The sequence below is a fragment of the Saccostrea cucullata genome, unplaced genomic scaffold (genome assembly GCF_032062105.1).
Source record: "Saccostrea cucullata isolate Sc308-1 unplaced genomic scaffold, CSIRO_AGI_Scuc_v1 ctg74, whole genome shotgun sequence".
Taxonomy (NCBI): Eukaryota; Metazoa; Mollusca; class Bivalvia; order Ostreida; family Ostreidae; genus Saccostrea; species Saccostrea cuccullata.
This window is the reverse complement of record NW_026934212.1, coordinates 881,433-899,524: the sequence shown is the minus strand read 5'-3', so window position 1 is coordinate 899,524 and position 18,092 is coordinate 881,433. Positions and strand designations below refer to the sequence as shown.

Below are 18,092 nucleotides of genomic sequence, written 5' to 3'. Positions count from 1 at the left end.
GGGTTAATGAGATATTGCAAGGACCTGAAACACGATTTTAGACCAAAACATGCTGGAATGACACCAGGCTTTTTTATACGATAGATACAGATGTGTGCCGAAGTTTCCTCACCAACTCCTCTTATGATTGTAATCTCTACTCCCCAAGATTTTATCAGATAAAAAATACACGGGCAGCTCCGAGGAATTTTACACATATCTTGGAAGACATGTTCAACCTACTTAGGTCTTGTTTTTCTTACATTTTACTGAAGAAAATTTTTTGTGCATAATTTGAACCACCTAATAAGTTTTCGATGTCCGTTGTAACTTGTTTACATGAGCCCCTATGCAATAGAGTCCTGATAGGCTAGTTTGCCATGATGTAAATCTAAACCCCGCCCCTTTTTGTTATCATTCGGGATTTTTCTTGATACCAATGCAAACACTAAATTCAATGTAAATGCACGAAGCGATAGTGATAAGAACGAAGCAATTTTTTTCTGTTTCTAAAGCCATATTTTGTGACTATTTCAGCCACAACTGACCATTTCATCTACTGATGGTCTGACGTATAATATTCAAACCGGACACCGACACTTCTCCGAAATCCTTGTGGGTATGTAAGTTTCTTTGCTTTTATCGGGTTTTTTAGTGAGTTGTGATAATTGGGGTACGTTTATGTGATATACAGATAGTTGACAGATAAAAGTTCCCAAATGAAGATAGGATTCCCTGGTTCTAAACGAATTGTATTTATCGTGCTGGCTTATTATCATATTGGTTTTAAATGTTATTATTTTGATAAAATGATAAAATAATAGCGTTTCAAGTGTTATATCATAATCAGCGAGAGATGTTTCCTCTTGGGCTATCAGTTAATTAAACTATCAATGACTTGTGAATAACTTTTATCAACTATTATTAATTTGAAGACTTTAAGGAATTTTATGAACACATTTTGGTTTAAAAAATATTCTTCAAAGTTTTGATTTGTTCTTTGTTTATTTTTTACTTATTAAATTTATAATATTTTATTAAATTTCTAATTCCACATTTTGTTGGATAAATATATTTTTAAAAATCCTAATTTTGCAGTAAGCACGTTTTAGAATTATCCCTTATAATAAAATTTAGAAACTTTTTTTCAAAAATTTCCTTTGATAAATAAAAAGAAAACTGGCCAATATCTCAATTTTAATATCATAATACCGCTCGATGTACATGTAAGTAATTGTTAATTAATAAAGCATCACCTGCGTGTACAGATTACTCCAATAATCTGTTTAATTACCGACAGTCTGATCAGTTAATCCCGCTAAGTTATTTGTTCTTCGATTTGATTCCGTAAGTGATTGTAAACAACGGCTTCTTATTGTTGTGTTTGTTATAATTGTAAAATAAACAGCAATAGTCCAAAGAACCGCTAATATACTCGATTTACCGAAAACATCAAACGGCAATGAGCTGATTTGAGGTTTCAAGAAAGACATCTTACAGCAAGACGATTTGGAAGTCTCAGTCCTCACGAATTTATTTTTATCTTTTAGCGCCTTTTGGTCAGCAGACGTCAACCATTTAGTTTCACCTGCCTCATACACGCGCACTCCTACGCACTGTATCTTAGGACTATAGATATACCAGTGCCTTCCAAATTTGGAGAAAGAAACCTGTGTGTAGAAACTACGAAATTGGGAATTCTCTTCATGGCTAATTTTCATGGCATATTCCGAATGTTCCTGGCTTAGTGCAAGAGGGTATACGGATATCAAACAAGAGCCAGTCGATCGTTTGGAACATTCTTACGAGACCACCGATCCCCCCGCTAGCGGTTCGGACGAATCTTCTGCTCGCCGGGAGCAGGGTATGCTTAATTTCCAGGAGAGCAGCCCACTCTTGCCAAACGAAGAAGTCGAAGTATTCTTTAATCACCTGGACCGACCCAGCGCCACTGAAAACTCAACCACGCGAAACGCCGGAGATAGTGAGTCTTCTAAACTAGAGAACACTCAGCATCAGTCAGACACCATGTTTCAGAACAGTATGCACGCAATGTCCCTCCCCACGGCAACAGCCCCGACGTACCACGAGACCGCGGGGGCCAACAGTTTTATGCACGCAGGTTCCAGTCCCGTGTATGTCCCCACCACTAGAGCCGTGCTCCCCATGCAGTATGCCTCGGGACAGCCAACTTCTAACCCCAGTGGAGGGTCTGCAATGTGGATGCAACCCGACCCCTCGTACAGTACCCCAAATACCCATCCCTCCGTGTCCCCGAGGTTCGCCTTTGCGCCCTCGCCAAACTCTCCCATCAGTTCCCCCACGGTGAGGGCAGACCAGGCTGGATTTAACCCTTCCCTGCGACCCAGCGGCATCAGCCCCTACTCTGCGTGGAGCCCCGAGCTGTCGTGGAACTACAACATGGCACTGCAGCAAGGACTGAGAAGACCCGGGGCAGGTAGGCATCGCTTTACACCTTTTACAACCTTCTCTTTGATTCTGTTTTCGTTATTTTCTTATCTACCTTGAATCTGTATTTTTCATTCTCTATAGCCGCTTGCTCCCCCTCAGATAATTAGAGGAACTATTGAATTTAGTGAGAAGATTGTAAATACACAAATGCCAATATAATACATGCGCATAAACACGAGCTTATAATGTCCAATTAGTGGCAAAATCTTTCAGCCCTTGTCAATGTCTGTCGGCCAGCGTCCGTATCTGTTTCCTATTACATCTCTTAGAATATGTCGAAATTTACATTAATTACTGGACCAAATCATGTGTTACACAACTAACGTGTAATCTTGATAATTTCTTGATTTTCATGCGCAAAATCAGCTTTATTTTATGATATTTTTTTTACAATTCTAGAAATTGCTTATTCAACAAAAAAATCTTAAAATATCCACTAAAGGATTTTTGATTGAGATAAAATTATACTACAGATATGATAATATATAGATAATTATTATCCTATTGTGGCGAAATAATTATTTATAACAGTGTTGCATTTATATCCACTCAGAAGAGGGTACAGTTATCAAAGCATGTGTGTAGAGTTAATTTATGAGTATTATCAATTATTGTTGTGAAAACACAGGGAATATATCGCTCTGTGGCTCTTTGATTTTTTTTTTAATCAGATTTTATTCTTGAAGAAATTCCTAAATTAAATATATACATATATATGCTAACATTTTGATTAAAAATAATTGTAAAAAAAAAATCATTTTTATTTACTCTCTAAGCATGTGAGAGGACCAAAGGTTATAAAATGATTAGGTTTTATCACCGCAATAGCTTGATAAAAATGAAAGTAAATGATGGTAATTGTGATTAAGTTTGTAGTTTGACGGATGTTCCTGGAAAGATTATATTTCTGACAGGAATGAGGCTCATTATTATACGCTCATGGTTAAAATTAAACAAAGAAATCCCCCCAAAATATTTCATAGATCGGGCAAAAATAAATGAATAGATAAAAGAGAAGAAAATGGAAATTTAGATAAATTATAATTTTACTTTTCAGTGAAACATAATATAAAAAAATATGCTTTAAAAAATAGTGTGCATATATGAAAAAGAAGAATAAATGCTAATAATTTATAACAAACCAATGAAAAACACAGAACAATTAAATATCGGCATTTTTTTAAAGAAATAAAAAAATGTCTTTGGAAAAAAGTTTATAAGCAAAAAAATGATTATAAATGTGCATAAAAATTAAAAAGAAAAGAGAAATAAAGAAATCCAGATTTCACAGCTGTACACGTGCACAGCATAACAGAATGAGCATTTATATGCCTTGTCTAAAACAAACAACAAAAAATTATATTGTATTGAGGCATGCTTCGAACTTTCAAAATAAAATAAATTATTTTCCAGATAAGCTATTTCACAAAACTATATTTTAAATCGAAAAAGATTTTAAAATTGAAAATTAATACAAATTAGTTTTCAGAAAGGCTCATTTGTTAAAATACTTTTACAAAAATTTCCATGAATGAAGCTAGTACGTGATAAAATTACAAGACTAAATATTAAACAAATACTGGTGTGATTTCTCCACATTAAAAACCATATTCCCAAATATAATTTTGCACGTTCGATTTCGAAGTAATGTACAGGACGTTGAATTACAAATACTGATTAATTCTAAGAATAAACATTTTCATGGAATATTGGAAAAAGCAGCTCAAACATCGTGGAAATCTAGGAATTTCCTCAAGAGCATAAAACAGAGGAGAGTAGAATTCTTTGTCCAGCGAACGTAACAAGGCGTTCTCGTCAAGGAGTACATTACGTCCATCAAAATAAAATGATGCTTTAATATTTTGCCAACGCAGGGATTCCATCGCGAAATCCTACGTTACCAAAATAGTGCTGTCATAAACGAAGGTGAGAAACGGGTTAGGGGTGTAGGCTCCGAAATATTTAGCCAGGGATTGGGAAGGAAACTCCGCCGCGTCATTTAGGGGGATTGACACTTTCAATAGAAAAAAGACCCAGAATGTCTTAATTAGAAGAGAAACCAAACAAGACAAGCATTTAATTGTGTCGTAAATTCTAGTGTCAGGGGGAAACGTCTTATTGGATTTGGAATAAAATTTAAAATAAACACTGCAAATCTTAAAATTGAAATTAAACGCCAAATGAAACGCGTATTTACAATATAGAACACACATAAATTATTGAGTCTGCAGATCCAGCGAGCTCTAGGGCCCCTAGCAGAAATATCATTATTTCTTTATTTGACAGTCTTTCACACTTTTAGGAAAATTTATATCACAAGACAAACCCAAAACTACCTATTTCAGCATTTCCACTGTTTACCCAGTTAAGCGGTTTAGAATCATACGAAATATTTGTTTCTGTAATTTCAAGAACTAATGAGAAATTTGACTGGAAGGATTTATATAATGATGGGACTTGCTTCGTTTGGGGGGAAAAGCATTGTTTACAAGAACTTGTGGTCAACGCAGTTACATACCGGTATCGCTATATCTGCTTCAAACCTTTATTGGACTGAGGAAATTTATGACAATTTGTCAATATTACTTAGGGAGTATTTGGTCGACTTAGAACAAAACAGGCAAACATGAAAACTCGTAATAACAAAGGGTTGCTAGGAATAGAGCGCCTCGTGTGTCGTTTGGACTCCTTTTCCAGTCTCGCTTTCAAAAGACCGTATACCCCGTGATTTGCTGGTCGGTCTTAAAGCAAACACCAGTCCCGGGTTGGTTGGTCTTTATCATTTGTTCATTCATCAAGCTATCTTCCCAGGCGGGCTTTTCCGTGATTTAAGGACTAGTGACGCAGGTCCCTACAAACAGCAGTCAATAAGCTATATTTCCAACTGTTCGATCTATTATGGAACAGTTGAAAAATTACCTTTCTTTTACATACCAATCGTAACCTTTGTCACTTAGAAATGTTTGACTTCTGTCTTCCATTGTGAAAGGAAAAGTTCGATCCAATTTCGAAAACGATTTATTCTAGTCTAAATTCGTTCGTTCTTTGATAAATGTAGTTATTTGTGTTTTACATTGCAATTTATCCAAGAGTTTTATTTCCTTTGTTCCTTTGTTCAGATGTAGAGAAATTCTTTCCTTTGAAACAAATGCTTTTAAAATATATTTTAAAAACTTACAGAAGCATTTTGAGGATTAACAATGGGACCACATGATTTCTTTTTAAATTAAAAAAAAATATTTTTCTATCGTTAAAAAGTATAAAATTTCTTATACTAAACACACCCTGGAACTCTTTTCCCAAACAAAGCCGTTTATTGATGTGTACTGTTGGCTGTACTCTTTGGTATAAGAAGACATGACTTAGAAGTTGTTCACAAGGTTGTACAGCCGTATAACTAGGATTTACAACCCACCTCTTAACTCGGTTAATAATGTCAAGAGGCGATATCTCTTTTATGCGAGTAAAATATCTGACAAACGAAAACTACTTGATTTCTGATTTTTAAAAATTACTCCATGAACGAAAATTATTGATGATGTGAAATATCAATTTCCGGATTTTTTTTCTTGAGCTTATAAGAAAATTCATGAAATTCGTAAACGTAGCAACAGAAATTGGAGAAACATGTTAATTTCTATGTTTTGATCATCGAATCCATTTAAATATTGCATAAAAAGACACACTTAACTGAATGTAAATTAAAAATAAAAAAAAACCTTCTTTGCAAAATTTTATTTATTTTATTAACGAGACGAAGAGAATTAATTGCAGTGGACAGACTGTTGTCCAATCGTATTAAAGGAATTGGGCATTTTGTACTAACGACCAACAGCTGCTTCGCATGGTGTCAATGTCTGAAAAATATAGCCACGATCCCCCATATATCAGAACTGACCAAGCATAGGGTACAGAGAAATTACTAGACAAATCCAACAACTTTTGTTTTCACTGCAGATTCCAACCCAGTGTTTCCTCATGTAGCGTAAAATTTTGAACATTTCACGCGAATCTAGTAGCAGTTGACCCGTGTGGATGCAGACACCCATTCTCGGAATCCCAAATCTCGTTATGGGCGAGTTTCTGCATTTATTATTTTGGTAATGCGAGCTTTGATTGGGCTGTTAGTTGCGTTGCTGAGTATAAATGTTTGGGTACGCTGGTTTTCGTCAAAGATTTATACAAGTGACACTTGTTTTGTGTCAGAAGAAAGATGTCGGTAAAATTGGGCCCCGATGCATGCCATCTGCACATTTCACGAAAATACGCATAGTTCTATAATTCGTACAAATAAAAATAAAACGGAAAACTTGGCATGTATTATAGGTTGATATTCTATTACCTATTATATGTTTGATTTGGAATACAAGATCGTGATTTTCAGCTTAAGACTTGAGGCTTTTGACCATATTGTAAGGGCCCATCATGACTATTAGCACTTGAAACCGACACGATGATTCGAAGTAACCTAAATATGATGAGAAAGATAACCTGAACGAAGCCGAACCTGTTCCTGGGATGGCAGGGTCCACAAACAAAATAGCCCTCCTCTACCCAGCTAGGGGAAAATGTCAAGAAACCTCCGTGTTATCTTCTAGATCAAACATAGATAAGTGGCCACAGACAACCAAAGGTTCTATTTGATTTGGTCCGCTTAAATTGACGCCCTTTAGAGTTATAAAATAATTTAAGTATTTTGAAGATTAATAAATCTTATTAATTGTTTGTACTCTCTCTCTCTCTCTCTCTCTGTCGTCTTTGGCATTCCTGTTTGTTACCAGCGCAAGGTTTATAATTCTGTGATACATATTCCTTAATAAATATATTTTGCGCAATTAATATCAATTCATATAGATGATCCAGTAATCATTGTTTATTTTTTAAATTTTATATACATGTGCTTTAAGCCTAATAGTCTAACAAACTTGTTGCTTTGCATAATTTGCTTATGATTGCTTGGCAGTAAATCATTTATAACCAATATGTCAGGGTAGCTTTCTTTGTGACAAAATCGCCACACTTAATCTTCTTGAAGTGTCGGGCTGCAAAGTGTGATCCCAGGAAACCATTTTATCTAATATTGTGGAGTAAAAAGATTAACAAATAAACCGATTATCTGATAATTCGGAGCTATAGAGTAGGTATATTTTATCAAGACAAAGGTAACATTGAAATCTCGAGAGAACACACGAGATTCAAAAATCACCCCAGAGGTCAGATAAGACCTGCCATGCACACAGGTTTAACTCAATAAATTGATTTTTAAGCATTCTCCTCGGGTTTAAAGTATTACACCATCGCTTAAATTGAAGCACAAATATCTCAGGTTGCCGCGAAGCTCGTCATGTATCTAACGGCAGGAATATATTTTGCCAATTAATTTTATCCTAAAACGTTATTTATAGGGGTATATCCAAACATAGGAAGCGGTTACAAATTGTACGTGAAATTCACTCCCTGATGACCCGTTCATTGCGTTTTGGCAATTGATAAGACCAAGTTTATTTGTCAAAACTGATACGATTGTTTGAAAAGTTACAATAACATCAAATAGCAAATAATCAGATAAAAATATTTACCAGTAAATTTCTGTAAGCATATTCAATTTTCTAATCAGATAAAATCCAGATATATGTAGTTTTAAAATTGAAATTATTTGCAAAAGAATGAACTTGTCAAACAGAAAATAACGTTGAACGACCGTAAAGAGTAGAAAGCTATGTTGCATGAACCTTCATGTTGGAGGAGCAACGATATGGGATTCTTGTTACATGTATTTCCAATATCGTATTCCATATATTGTGAAATTCCTATACTCAAAATCAATTTATTTATTATTTTTATAGCGTATATTATTTTTGAAGCGTATATCTTTGTAAATAAAAATTCAGCATAAGATGCATGCAACACCGCGACCACAGAACGAAAAGCAAAGCACCTCATTTTTCTTTGGAGAAAAATCCAATGACGACCAAGCCGATCTGATAAAAAGAAAAATGATGCAAAAGAGATAAGAAATTCATTTAGAAAAAAATAAATAAAATAGAGATCTGCTGAGCTCTCGGCTAGTGAAAGACCAGAAAGATGGGTTTTATGGGAGTCTGTCCCAGAGCTGACATTTACCTTCACAAGGTGCGGGGTTTTCCTAGAGCGCTGGGCTTATCTGATGAAACTTAGCATTTTACATCAAAATAGATAAGAAAATCAGGTCCAATTTTTATATAGTTCACATTTGATGAGGGGGAACATCCAATTTTTTTTTTCATTTGGCGATGTAGCATCACTTTTTTTGTTAATATTAAATGAACAAAGTTTTGAAAAGTGAAGAGTTCTAATGTAATGCAGAATACCCGTATTTCTAAAATCTGCACTACCAAATTTATAATCGATAAAACTAAGTTTTTTTTTATTTCAACCATTTTTTAAGTTAAATTTCATGGTTAATATGAAACCTCTTTTCCGCTTGACGGTTTATTAAATGCTTCAATTCAGCAATATTTGGTTTGTGTTTTTGCGTCTGTTGGGGAAATGTGGTTTTTGGTTCCAAATCGTGACGGAATGTTAATGACTAGCTGTTCCGATCTTTTAACTTACACAACACAAGAATCTATTGTGAAGGGTGTCCACAGACAACACACAGAAAACGGAAGCGTCCTAAATATGTATAGAATAAAAAGTCACTGGGGATGTTCATGATATGTTTAAAACAATGACTACAAACAAAAAATTCTTAGATAATATCTAGAATCTTTTAATGACGCAATGTATGGTTAACGAAGCATTAAGCAATCTTTAGAGGGTCCCGACCCCCTCGCGTACAGCGGAACAGCAGCAACGCCAGCTTTAGAGATGATCTCTTGCCTCTGCCTTTATCTTTTAAATCTGCCAATTTGACATTCAAGTTTATCAATTTGATTTCGACTTAGTATAATCCTGAACAAGAAGGTTATCTCTGTTAAAAGCAAAGGATCACCGAAAGGATTCAACAGAATTAACTTTTCACGACCGTTGGACAGAAGGCCGCGTTACATCTTTCTTTCTCCGAGACACCGTATAGTTCCTCAGTAATTTCATTGATAAAATACTCGAGACTCCCGAACAAAAAACATCAAGTTGCAAAAACAAATCGTCTTTAATCGGTATTTTAAAATCTAAACATTGATAGAAGGGTTCTAGAAAAAAAGACTTTGATACCGTTTGTCCCAAGTGTGACGATGATGGATCGTGGCAGGCGAATGAATAATATTCATGAATGAACCGAGATGGTATCTATATATCATATGATACATTGATGACATCACAAGATCTCAAGATTAAGGTAGTCGGCACGACGAGTTATGACCATTTTTTCTGATTCCAACATTTTGAAGAATGCGGGTCCGTTACCCGATCTCGTCTGTTTGATGTCGGAGTTCCTCTCTACAAGTATATCAACCAGGGAAGCAGCCGACTAGTATTGATTCGCTAGATCTTATCTGTCGCTTCATTAAGAATAAAATACTGAAATTCGTTTACTTAAAGTCTTATCACTTACAATCAGATAGCTTTAAATTATCCATTTTATCAGTTCCCATCTTAGTTTAGAAAAAAAATGAAAATAAAAAAAATGAGATAAAGCTGAGGGCACGGATGCTATATTTCACATTGAGAATATGTATTAAATGTTTATATTTGAATCAGCGTGTCGTCCGGAGTTTCGTGATAATCTCGCGCGTGCTTGCGCGTGTTGTCAAGTGAGCACCAAGTGACATGTATTCACTGGGGTTTGAAGTATCGTAAAATCTCGTTGATATAAAAATGTTTCCAAGATAAGAAAAGGATTCCGATTTACTTTTTCGCTGTGTATCCTCCGTTTCGTTATCTTTAACTGACGATTGCGAAAAAGATTTTGATGATATATGCCCTGAAATTTTCCATCCCTGCTCGTAACCCTACGATTTTATCTATTTTGTCGACCAATTTGTGAAGAATTTCCTGTTGTTTTAAAGAGTGAAGCAATTTCTCCACTCCTAAGTATTGAATGAAAGCTAATGAAAATTCAAAATTGACTTTGTGAATCTTAATCAATTTAATCTCACTGATACAAAATGGCAATTTTGATTTAAAAATTATCAGATGTGAATTCACACACATTATAAAAGATCAAATCATTAGATTATGTAAAAGTATTATTTTTTTTCAAAATATAAAAAAAAAGAAAATAATTTTCATTATAAAAATTCTATCTTGATAAGTAAAAAATTATTTGTAATTCTCTTGTAATTTTCTCGGAAAAATTGAAGGCATACCAAATTAAAACCTACCAGAATTCACATACGTCAACCTAGAATATTGCAAGAACATTGTCAGTTTAAAGATGGAATATTATAAGGTCATATTTCACCGACTTATGATAAAATGGGTAGATAGGAAATTTTTTAATGGACTTAATTAAAGATTAATATATTTATAAATGAATGATAATTTAGTCCATGCGAAAATAATATGAGATAATTGATCACTAGATGAAAGAAATTTGAAATAATTAAAAAATATACTGATCGTTTCCTGGAAAATTTAGAGAAGTTTAAAGTCACACCATCCTAAAGTTTAGTCGGGGGAGGACAAACATACAATTTATTTTAAATACGACCGAAGCGCTTTTACACCCTTTTTTAATATTGAAGATGAAGAATGTTTATTGCATCACTTAATCCGTTCAATGCTCTTTTAAATTCTTTGATCCTTTCTGTTTGTTTTCTTCAACAAATCTCTACTTTTCTTCTCTAAATTACAACAAAGTGCCACCGTAAAACACAATTAATTGAACAATGACCATGAATTTTAATAAAGATGTAGTTTCTGCCTAATTTGCGTTGATATAATGTTTTATACTAGTTTAGATGCCTATTTTGTCTTGACACAGTGTTACACTGATATTTTTACAATTTAATAAGTTCGTTATCAGGTATATTTTTACCTCGGCGCCGTTCTCGGAGGCAACTCGTGACGTAGCAGGACCGCGGCCCAATCACTTGACAGCTTTACGAAGTTTAATGTGTCTAGGTCAGCGTTAGAGTAAAAGGTTAAAGAAATGTTTAATAGAGAAGTAATCATCTTATAAAATATGTAATTTAATGCCTCTTGTCTTGACCGTAAATTTTTTGCGTTAACTGGAAACCAGAGAAACAAGACTTTGATGGCGAGGGTTCGAATGGCACGTTTTTCTATAGTCTCAAAATAAAAAAGCATTCTCGGATATTAGCATTTTCTTTTTGGGTGGCACCTTTGGGGTCCTTTAAAATTTCAAAGTTAAAAATAATGACCAAAAAATTCAAACATGGCAACATAAAATATTCCCAAAACATATCAAGAAGAAAAGAAACTCAATATAGATAGATCTCAACAAAATTTAAGTATAAACTTTGAGACTACTCAAGAATCTAACTTCAGTTAAATTTCAAAACAAATAAAAGAAAGTTTATAAGACTTTCCATTATTAATTTACTTGAAAATGTCAGATCTTGATTCGTGTGATGACACATTTTTCTTTACCTCACAGATCACACCAAGGGAATACCAGGCATGATGTATCCGGAATATAGCCCTATACATTACGTAAGTACTTTTTGCATTCTATATTAAGATAGCTCTTTTCTTTGTTTAGATGGACAGGACTATTTCGCGGATTTGGAGGGTCGGGAATGCGTGAACTGCGGAGCAATATCCACCCCTTTATGGCGCCGGGACGGGACCGGTCATTATTTGTGTAATGCCTGTGGATTATATCATAAGATGAATGGGATAAACCGCCCCCTTATAAAACCACAAAGACGATTGGTTAGTGTTTAAATATTCGTCACTGTATCTACTATATTCATATCGAATGTAGAGAATGGATTCCGTTGTAAGATGAAGCGCGCTAGTTTCAATGCCTGCCAGTTTTCCTCGCCTCTCTTATAACGGAAAACAGTCTCTACATCATTTTTCGTGTAGCTGCAGTATATTTTTGCTTCTTTTATTTTTTTTTATTTTACAAACCGTTTGCATTTTTGATTTTTTTCACACACTAAATTACTAGAATACTAACCAACTGTTGACTTCCGGATCGCGTTAGTTTGAATGCTCGGGTGGTATTTCCGGGGGCGGCACCATTTCGAAATTTTGCTTGGCGTTTTTTTTTCTTTGTGTTCCTTATTTTGTTTTAGATGTTTATGTGTCTTTATTGATTGTTAATTAACAACAATAACAAAGTAGGCAACCCCTAGCACGTAAACTAAGCACTGCCATCAATGTGTTGTAGGGAGAGTTCGGCGAGACCTATCCGGCCACGCCCCCATATCAATCAGCTGACCCTACCCTTCAGGCGTTCGGGCCCTGGACCACTGGTGGTAAAGGACTGGGGAAATCAAGAGTAGGTTTACACCTTACTTGCACCTCTGAAATACTTTCTGCATAAGAATATTTTAACAGGCACTTGAAAATTTTCACAAATTGCACTTACTTCTCACCGATGTTATTTCGGACATTGAAAGAATTGATATTTTCATTTTATGACGATATAAAAAAAGATCCTCTCTCGAACAGTCATCGCTGTGTGTGGTTAAAATGAAAGTTTGGAAGCTGTCTCTTTCGAAAGTGATTAAAAGTAATGGCATCAATATAAAATTCACTGATGGATTCCGTCTTTTCCCAGCGATGGCTTAGGAGATTCTGTCATATCGACTCTGGGTTAACCACTTTATCTGAAACAGAAAATGCAAACGTGTTTGTAAATGGCTTTTCTTATAATAAACATTTCTTCTTGTATTTATCCAACAAATGCTAGTAGTTACATAACAAGTGTGTTCTTTGGTAAAAGGAAAGTATACACATCGTGCGCTGTGAACAAAGACGGTGTTCTTTCCCGACTGACAAATGAGCTACTGGGTTATAAAAACACTCATGTAATTAGTTCTTAAACTTCTACAAATTACCTTCGATGTAACGAAGCACAGTAAAAACTCTAGAATCGACATGTTTTTAACTGTTCTTGAAAGGAACAAGTTCAAATCTTGGTTTCTTTTATCACCAAAATCAAAATATATGATGAAAATCATGTTATCCTGCTTCTAATTCTGGATATTATACATGTATAGTGCTTTTCCTGAGAATAAAGTATTAGTTTAATTTGAGAACAATGTATTTTTCTTTAATTATTAAGGTATTATGTCAGAAATACTTGTAAAGGTACCGGTATTAAAATTCACAACTAGGAACATTTTTGAAAACTGTCAATTATCGTCTTCTACAAAAAATATTTATTAAGAAAGTATATAATGATTTCAAAACATGAGCACACAAATAAATTTGATAAATGAATCATTGACTGAAATAAAATAAAATATCACGACGTACAGCTCCTGTTTCAAAGGGGAGATAATGAACCTCATCCTTTAGGTCACATCTGTCATCAGTATTTAGCCTGGCCTTAAACGCGTCGTATGTTGGTTCAAATAAATTTGAAAACTCTCCCCTTAAAAGCAATTCTTTGTAAAGGCTACTTAATCGATTCCCTCTAGAACAACAGACCCAGCTGCTTCTCGGGAAAAGATTGATAAGGCATGAGACAGAAATTTAAAAAAAGAAGAAAAGAAATCTTCGTTTAAGCACCGTCTCCGACACAAAATAGTTGTAACCGTTTAACACGCTCAAAAACAACGACTTTTCATAAAAATGACCTTTTTTATTTTTTGCAGTCTTTCCATATTAATTTTTTTTTATTTTTTGCAGTCGGCTCTTAAACTGTAAACTGATCTACACCTATCAGGGTTAATTCTTTTGAATTTCTTGATTTTGTATTTTACTGGCATTACTTGTGCCAACTTTGACTTTGGCAAACGCACCACAACGACAACATTAACAAATTGTAAAGCCTGCAAGCAATAAAAATCAAATTTTATTTATAATGAAGTTAAAGAGATCTTTTTATTTTTTGCTATACAAAAAATCATGTTATTAGGAATTAATTACTGCTGATTTTGTTGTTCGTTTTGTCATTTTTTTTTAAGATTGAAAATCTTGCAAAATTGTTAAGTCGTAAAAATTAGATCATCAAAAAGTTATCTCCCTTGCCTTGAACAGCATTTCAACCAATGAAATAATTGAAAATTTTCTCATTACATCACAAAAGAGAGGTGCATAGTCTAAATGACTTCATAAAATGGATGTAAAAAATGGCTGTTAACCCATAGTTCACCATTTTGTTGGATGAAAAAATGTCAGAATTAATGATGATGGAGAAACTAAAGGAAAATAGTAAAAACTGAAATAATGAATTTGATAGACGATATTTTGTTCAAATTGGAGGGACTACTGAGTATTTCGTGCAAAACTATAAAATGATCGTAACTTGCAGGTAAACAGGCCACTCGCCATGAAGAAAGATGGGATTCAGACACGGAAGAGAAAACCCAAGAATCTTGCCAAGAATAAAAATTCTAGTAAACAGGAATCAAATGGTAACTACGTCTCTCCATCTTGATCTAGAACCTTGAAATTTTGCATTTATTACATGAGAATTGTATACTCAGTAAGTTCATCGCTCTAAGAATCATGTGGGAGACACTGTAAGATATATATTTTGTCTGTTTTGAAAATTTCAGCTAAATAAAGCAGACATTATATGATTTCTTATAAAATTGATTTGTAATTATATTTTTTATAATATTTTGACTTAGGAATTGTCTGATATCATAAGATTTTAAACTAAATATTTCCTTTTTTTTTGGATATACATGTTTATCATGGAGTGAATATAAAAAATCTGACTCCATTTAAAAAGTATTAATTTGCATGGCTACAGATTGTTACTTTACGTTTTTTAAAATTCGTTTAACGAAATATTCTGTAAAAAAGTCAACCATAGTAGAAAGCAGCGATCCATTTTTCCTCTTTTACACTAATTAACTTAAGCTTGAAATCGAGCAGATGGGGTTAATTTTTTTAGTTTGAATTTATTAACTTTGGTACATTTACCTTCTCAAAACAAAATCTTGGTCTCGTTCTGCTAAATCATTGGTAAAATTAGATTTAATTCTCTTTGACGATGTCTGTTTCCGGTTACGATACAAGTAGAAATTGTATAAATTGGCTTATTAACTCAATGCCGAATGTGTATTCTGGCCCATCTAAATATATGTCTGTTCGAAGGGTTTGGGAGCAAATGTGGTTAAATATTTTTGAAGTTTCAAGTTTCACAAACATATGAAATATTATTTGCTAATTTGCCAACGACATGCACTCAGCTGCGTCAACACTGTTCCTCGCTAAGTGGGCGCTGAAAGTTCTGACCACAGACTCAAGAATTCCTGTAATGCTTATCACTGGTTTATCACCCCAACTTCATATTTATTTAATAAGTCATCACTAGCGATTTGAAGATCGCCTTTACGATTAGCCACTTACACGTTTCTCGTGTTGCTATCGTGTTTACAGTTTTAAGTGACCATGCTTTCCTAACATGTTTTCTCTCTTCATTAGCGGATGTAAAACCAGCCGTCTCGCCCAACACCTTAAACAACAATTCCTCCAACCAGAACAACGCCTTGGCGAGTTCCATTAACAGTTCCAATGTGATGAGCCACAATTCGTCAATGACAACACTCACCTCCGTCGGAGTCGATCATGAAAGCGGGTTAGGGAGTCCGGTGAACTTAGCTTCCGTCCCGCATTATTCATCGCCATCACCACCTAAAGCTGTTCTGGTCAAAACTGAAAGTGACAGTCTCCATGGACACGGTGGACCTCTTCATTCTGAACCCGGGTCACTAAGTGCTGTGACTGTAGGGGCCAATTAACCGGAAGTGAGCCGAATCTCGCAGACATTACAACGTATTCATACGCATTACATTTGATATAGATTTTTATAAGTTATTATAATATTCAAATGAAAGTTTATACGTTATTATATTATTTTCATATGTTGGTTCTAGGGAATACATTATTATCCTAGAAATTGTTGATTGTCTCATTTCTATATATAGATTCGAAATGTATATACTTGTATTGAAATGCATGTCTGCTAAAACATGTATTTGAAACTGCTTGTTTTTGAGGGATATGTTATATAGATATAAATTTTAATATCCATTAGGAAGTTACCAATTTTATACCCAATTATGAAAAAAATCAATCAAATACAAATAACTTTACAACTACCTCACAATTAACGTACTGTGTTCACGTGAGATCAATGTCATTGAACACCCATCTCCGTAAAATTTGCATACTAGCATGATGTTCATGATGTTCAACAACGGATTAAATAAAAAAAAAAAAAAATAACCGGTACCATTCCCGGTGATCATACTCAAAAACAATACTTAAATCCTATAGAAAAGAAAGCTAAACTTGCTTTCCCTTGTTCCCTGTCACGTGACGTAGTGTATTTATCAGGGTATAAATCACTTTTAACGTAAGTTTGTTTGTAAACGCGAGTGAGTGAACATAAAGGTGCTATATTTGGGCGTGAATCGGTTTGCCATATCTTATGAAGGCTAGTCGACTATCAGAACATTTCTGATGTTATACTTTAATCGTATTCTTTTTTTTGTGGTTATCTAGATAGATATTTTGAATTATGTGTAAAAAATTTTACTATGCATATCAAAACCTACTGAAATTTTAAATTGTGTAATGAAATATACGTAGATGTATAATTTAATTGATTGAATGGGGCCAAAGGGAAATAACTCATTGATTACTGCAATTCAGTTTAGTTTTACGATGTGTGTTAGATTTTTAAAGAAAATGTAATTCAATTCTTGCCATATTTAACATGATTGAATAAAATATAAAATGAATATATTTGTTGTTATTTTTCTTAAAAGATAATCTTATTGACTTAAGTAATACCTACATCTTATTTCATAATTTTTGAGAAAGTTTTATCACCCCTGGTCAATCCATATATGTCAAACTTCAATATCCTTTTAAATAAAAAGGGATTCGTGCCTTCTATATATTTAGATTTTTAGAATTTTAAAGACCATATTAATTCCCTCTCGTAGTTCTACATCTCTAAATAGAAAATGGTTAAAATCTATAGAGCTCTATATCAGGGACCACGTTTTTGGCGAGAAGATGGTGTGTGAAGCAACATCCTTTTCTGCTTCTCAGAACTGCTAAGGAAAACTTTGACTTTATAGAAATCATTAAATGTAGGGTTTTAAACAATTTGTGGAGTAACTAAAATTCATAAATATGCACCAAAGTTTTGAAATAATATTAAATAAATATGATTTTCCAAAGAAACAATGACCTTGCTAATTTTTTGAAAGTTTGAATCGAACACAGACTCCGCGAAGCTGATCATCCCTTCGAAAAGGATCGTATAACATTCACGTGGGGGTGTCTAAGGGAGAAGCATGGCGGTTAGGGAGTTAAACCTGCTATGTATAGGAAGTCTACATCAAAAACTGCATTAATATATTTTGTTTTAATTTACAAAGAGTACTATATTTTTAAAAATACATACCCAGGTATTTGGAAAAAAGATGTATATATTTATATGAAAATAAATTTTAATGAGAGTTTTGGATAGTGGTATAGATAACTCCGAAAAACACACGGTTTTCACATGTGAAGCTTTAAGTAGCAGTTCATATATCTCTTTCAAAAGC

The 18,092-nt window shown here is 34.0% G+C and overlaps 1 protein-coding gene across 1 annotated transcript; it reads left to right on the top strand.

Annotated features, from left to right (window-relative positions):
• Positions 1 to 409: 409 nt before the first annotated feature.
• On the top strand, positions 410 to 17,273 carry LOC134240165 (transcription factor GATA-4-like). Its single transcript, XM_062722270.1, has 5 exons — positions 410 to 598; positions 1,530 to 2,437; positions 12,098 to 12,270; positions 14,828 to 14,930; positions 15,952 to 17,273. The coding sequence occupies exons 2-5, from the start codon at positions 1,699 to 1,701 to the stop codon at positions 16,266 to 16,268; spliced, it is 1,332 nt and encodes a 443-aa protein (XP_062578254.1). The 5' UTR covers positions 410 to 598; positions 1,530 to 1,698; the 3' UTR covers positions 16,269 to 17,273.
• The last annotated feature ends 819 nt before the right edge of the window (positions 17,274 to 18,092 follow it).

Excerpts from the sequence above, each read along its gene's own strand:
- LOC134240165 (XM_062722270.1), top strand. The coding sequence starts at position 1,699 with ATGGCATATTCCGAATGTTCCTGGCTTAGTGCAAGAGGGTATACGGAT. Across the intron at positions 2,438-12,097 it reads ACTGAGAAGACCCGGGGCAG|ATGGACAGGACTATTTCGCG; the intron begins GTAGGCATCGCT and ends TTCTTTGTTTAG. Across the intron at positions 12,271-14,827 it reads TAAAACCACAAAGACGATTG|GTAAACAGGCCACTCGCCAT; the intron begins GTTAGTGTTTAA and ends CGTAACTTGCAG.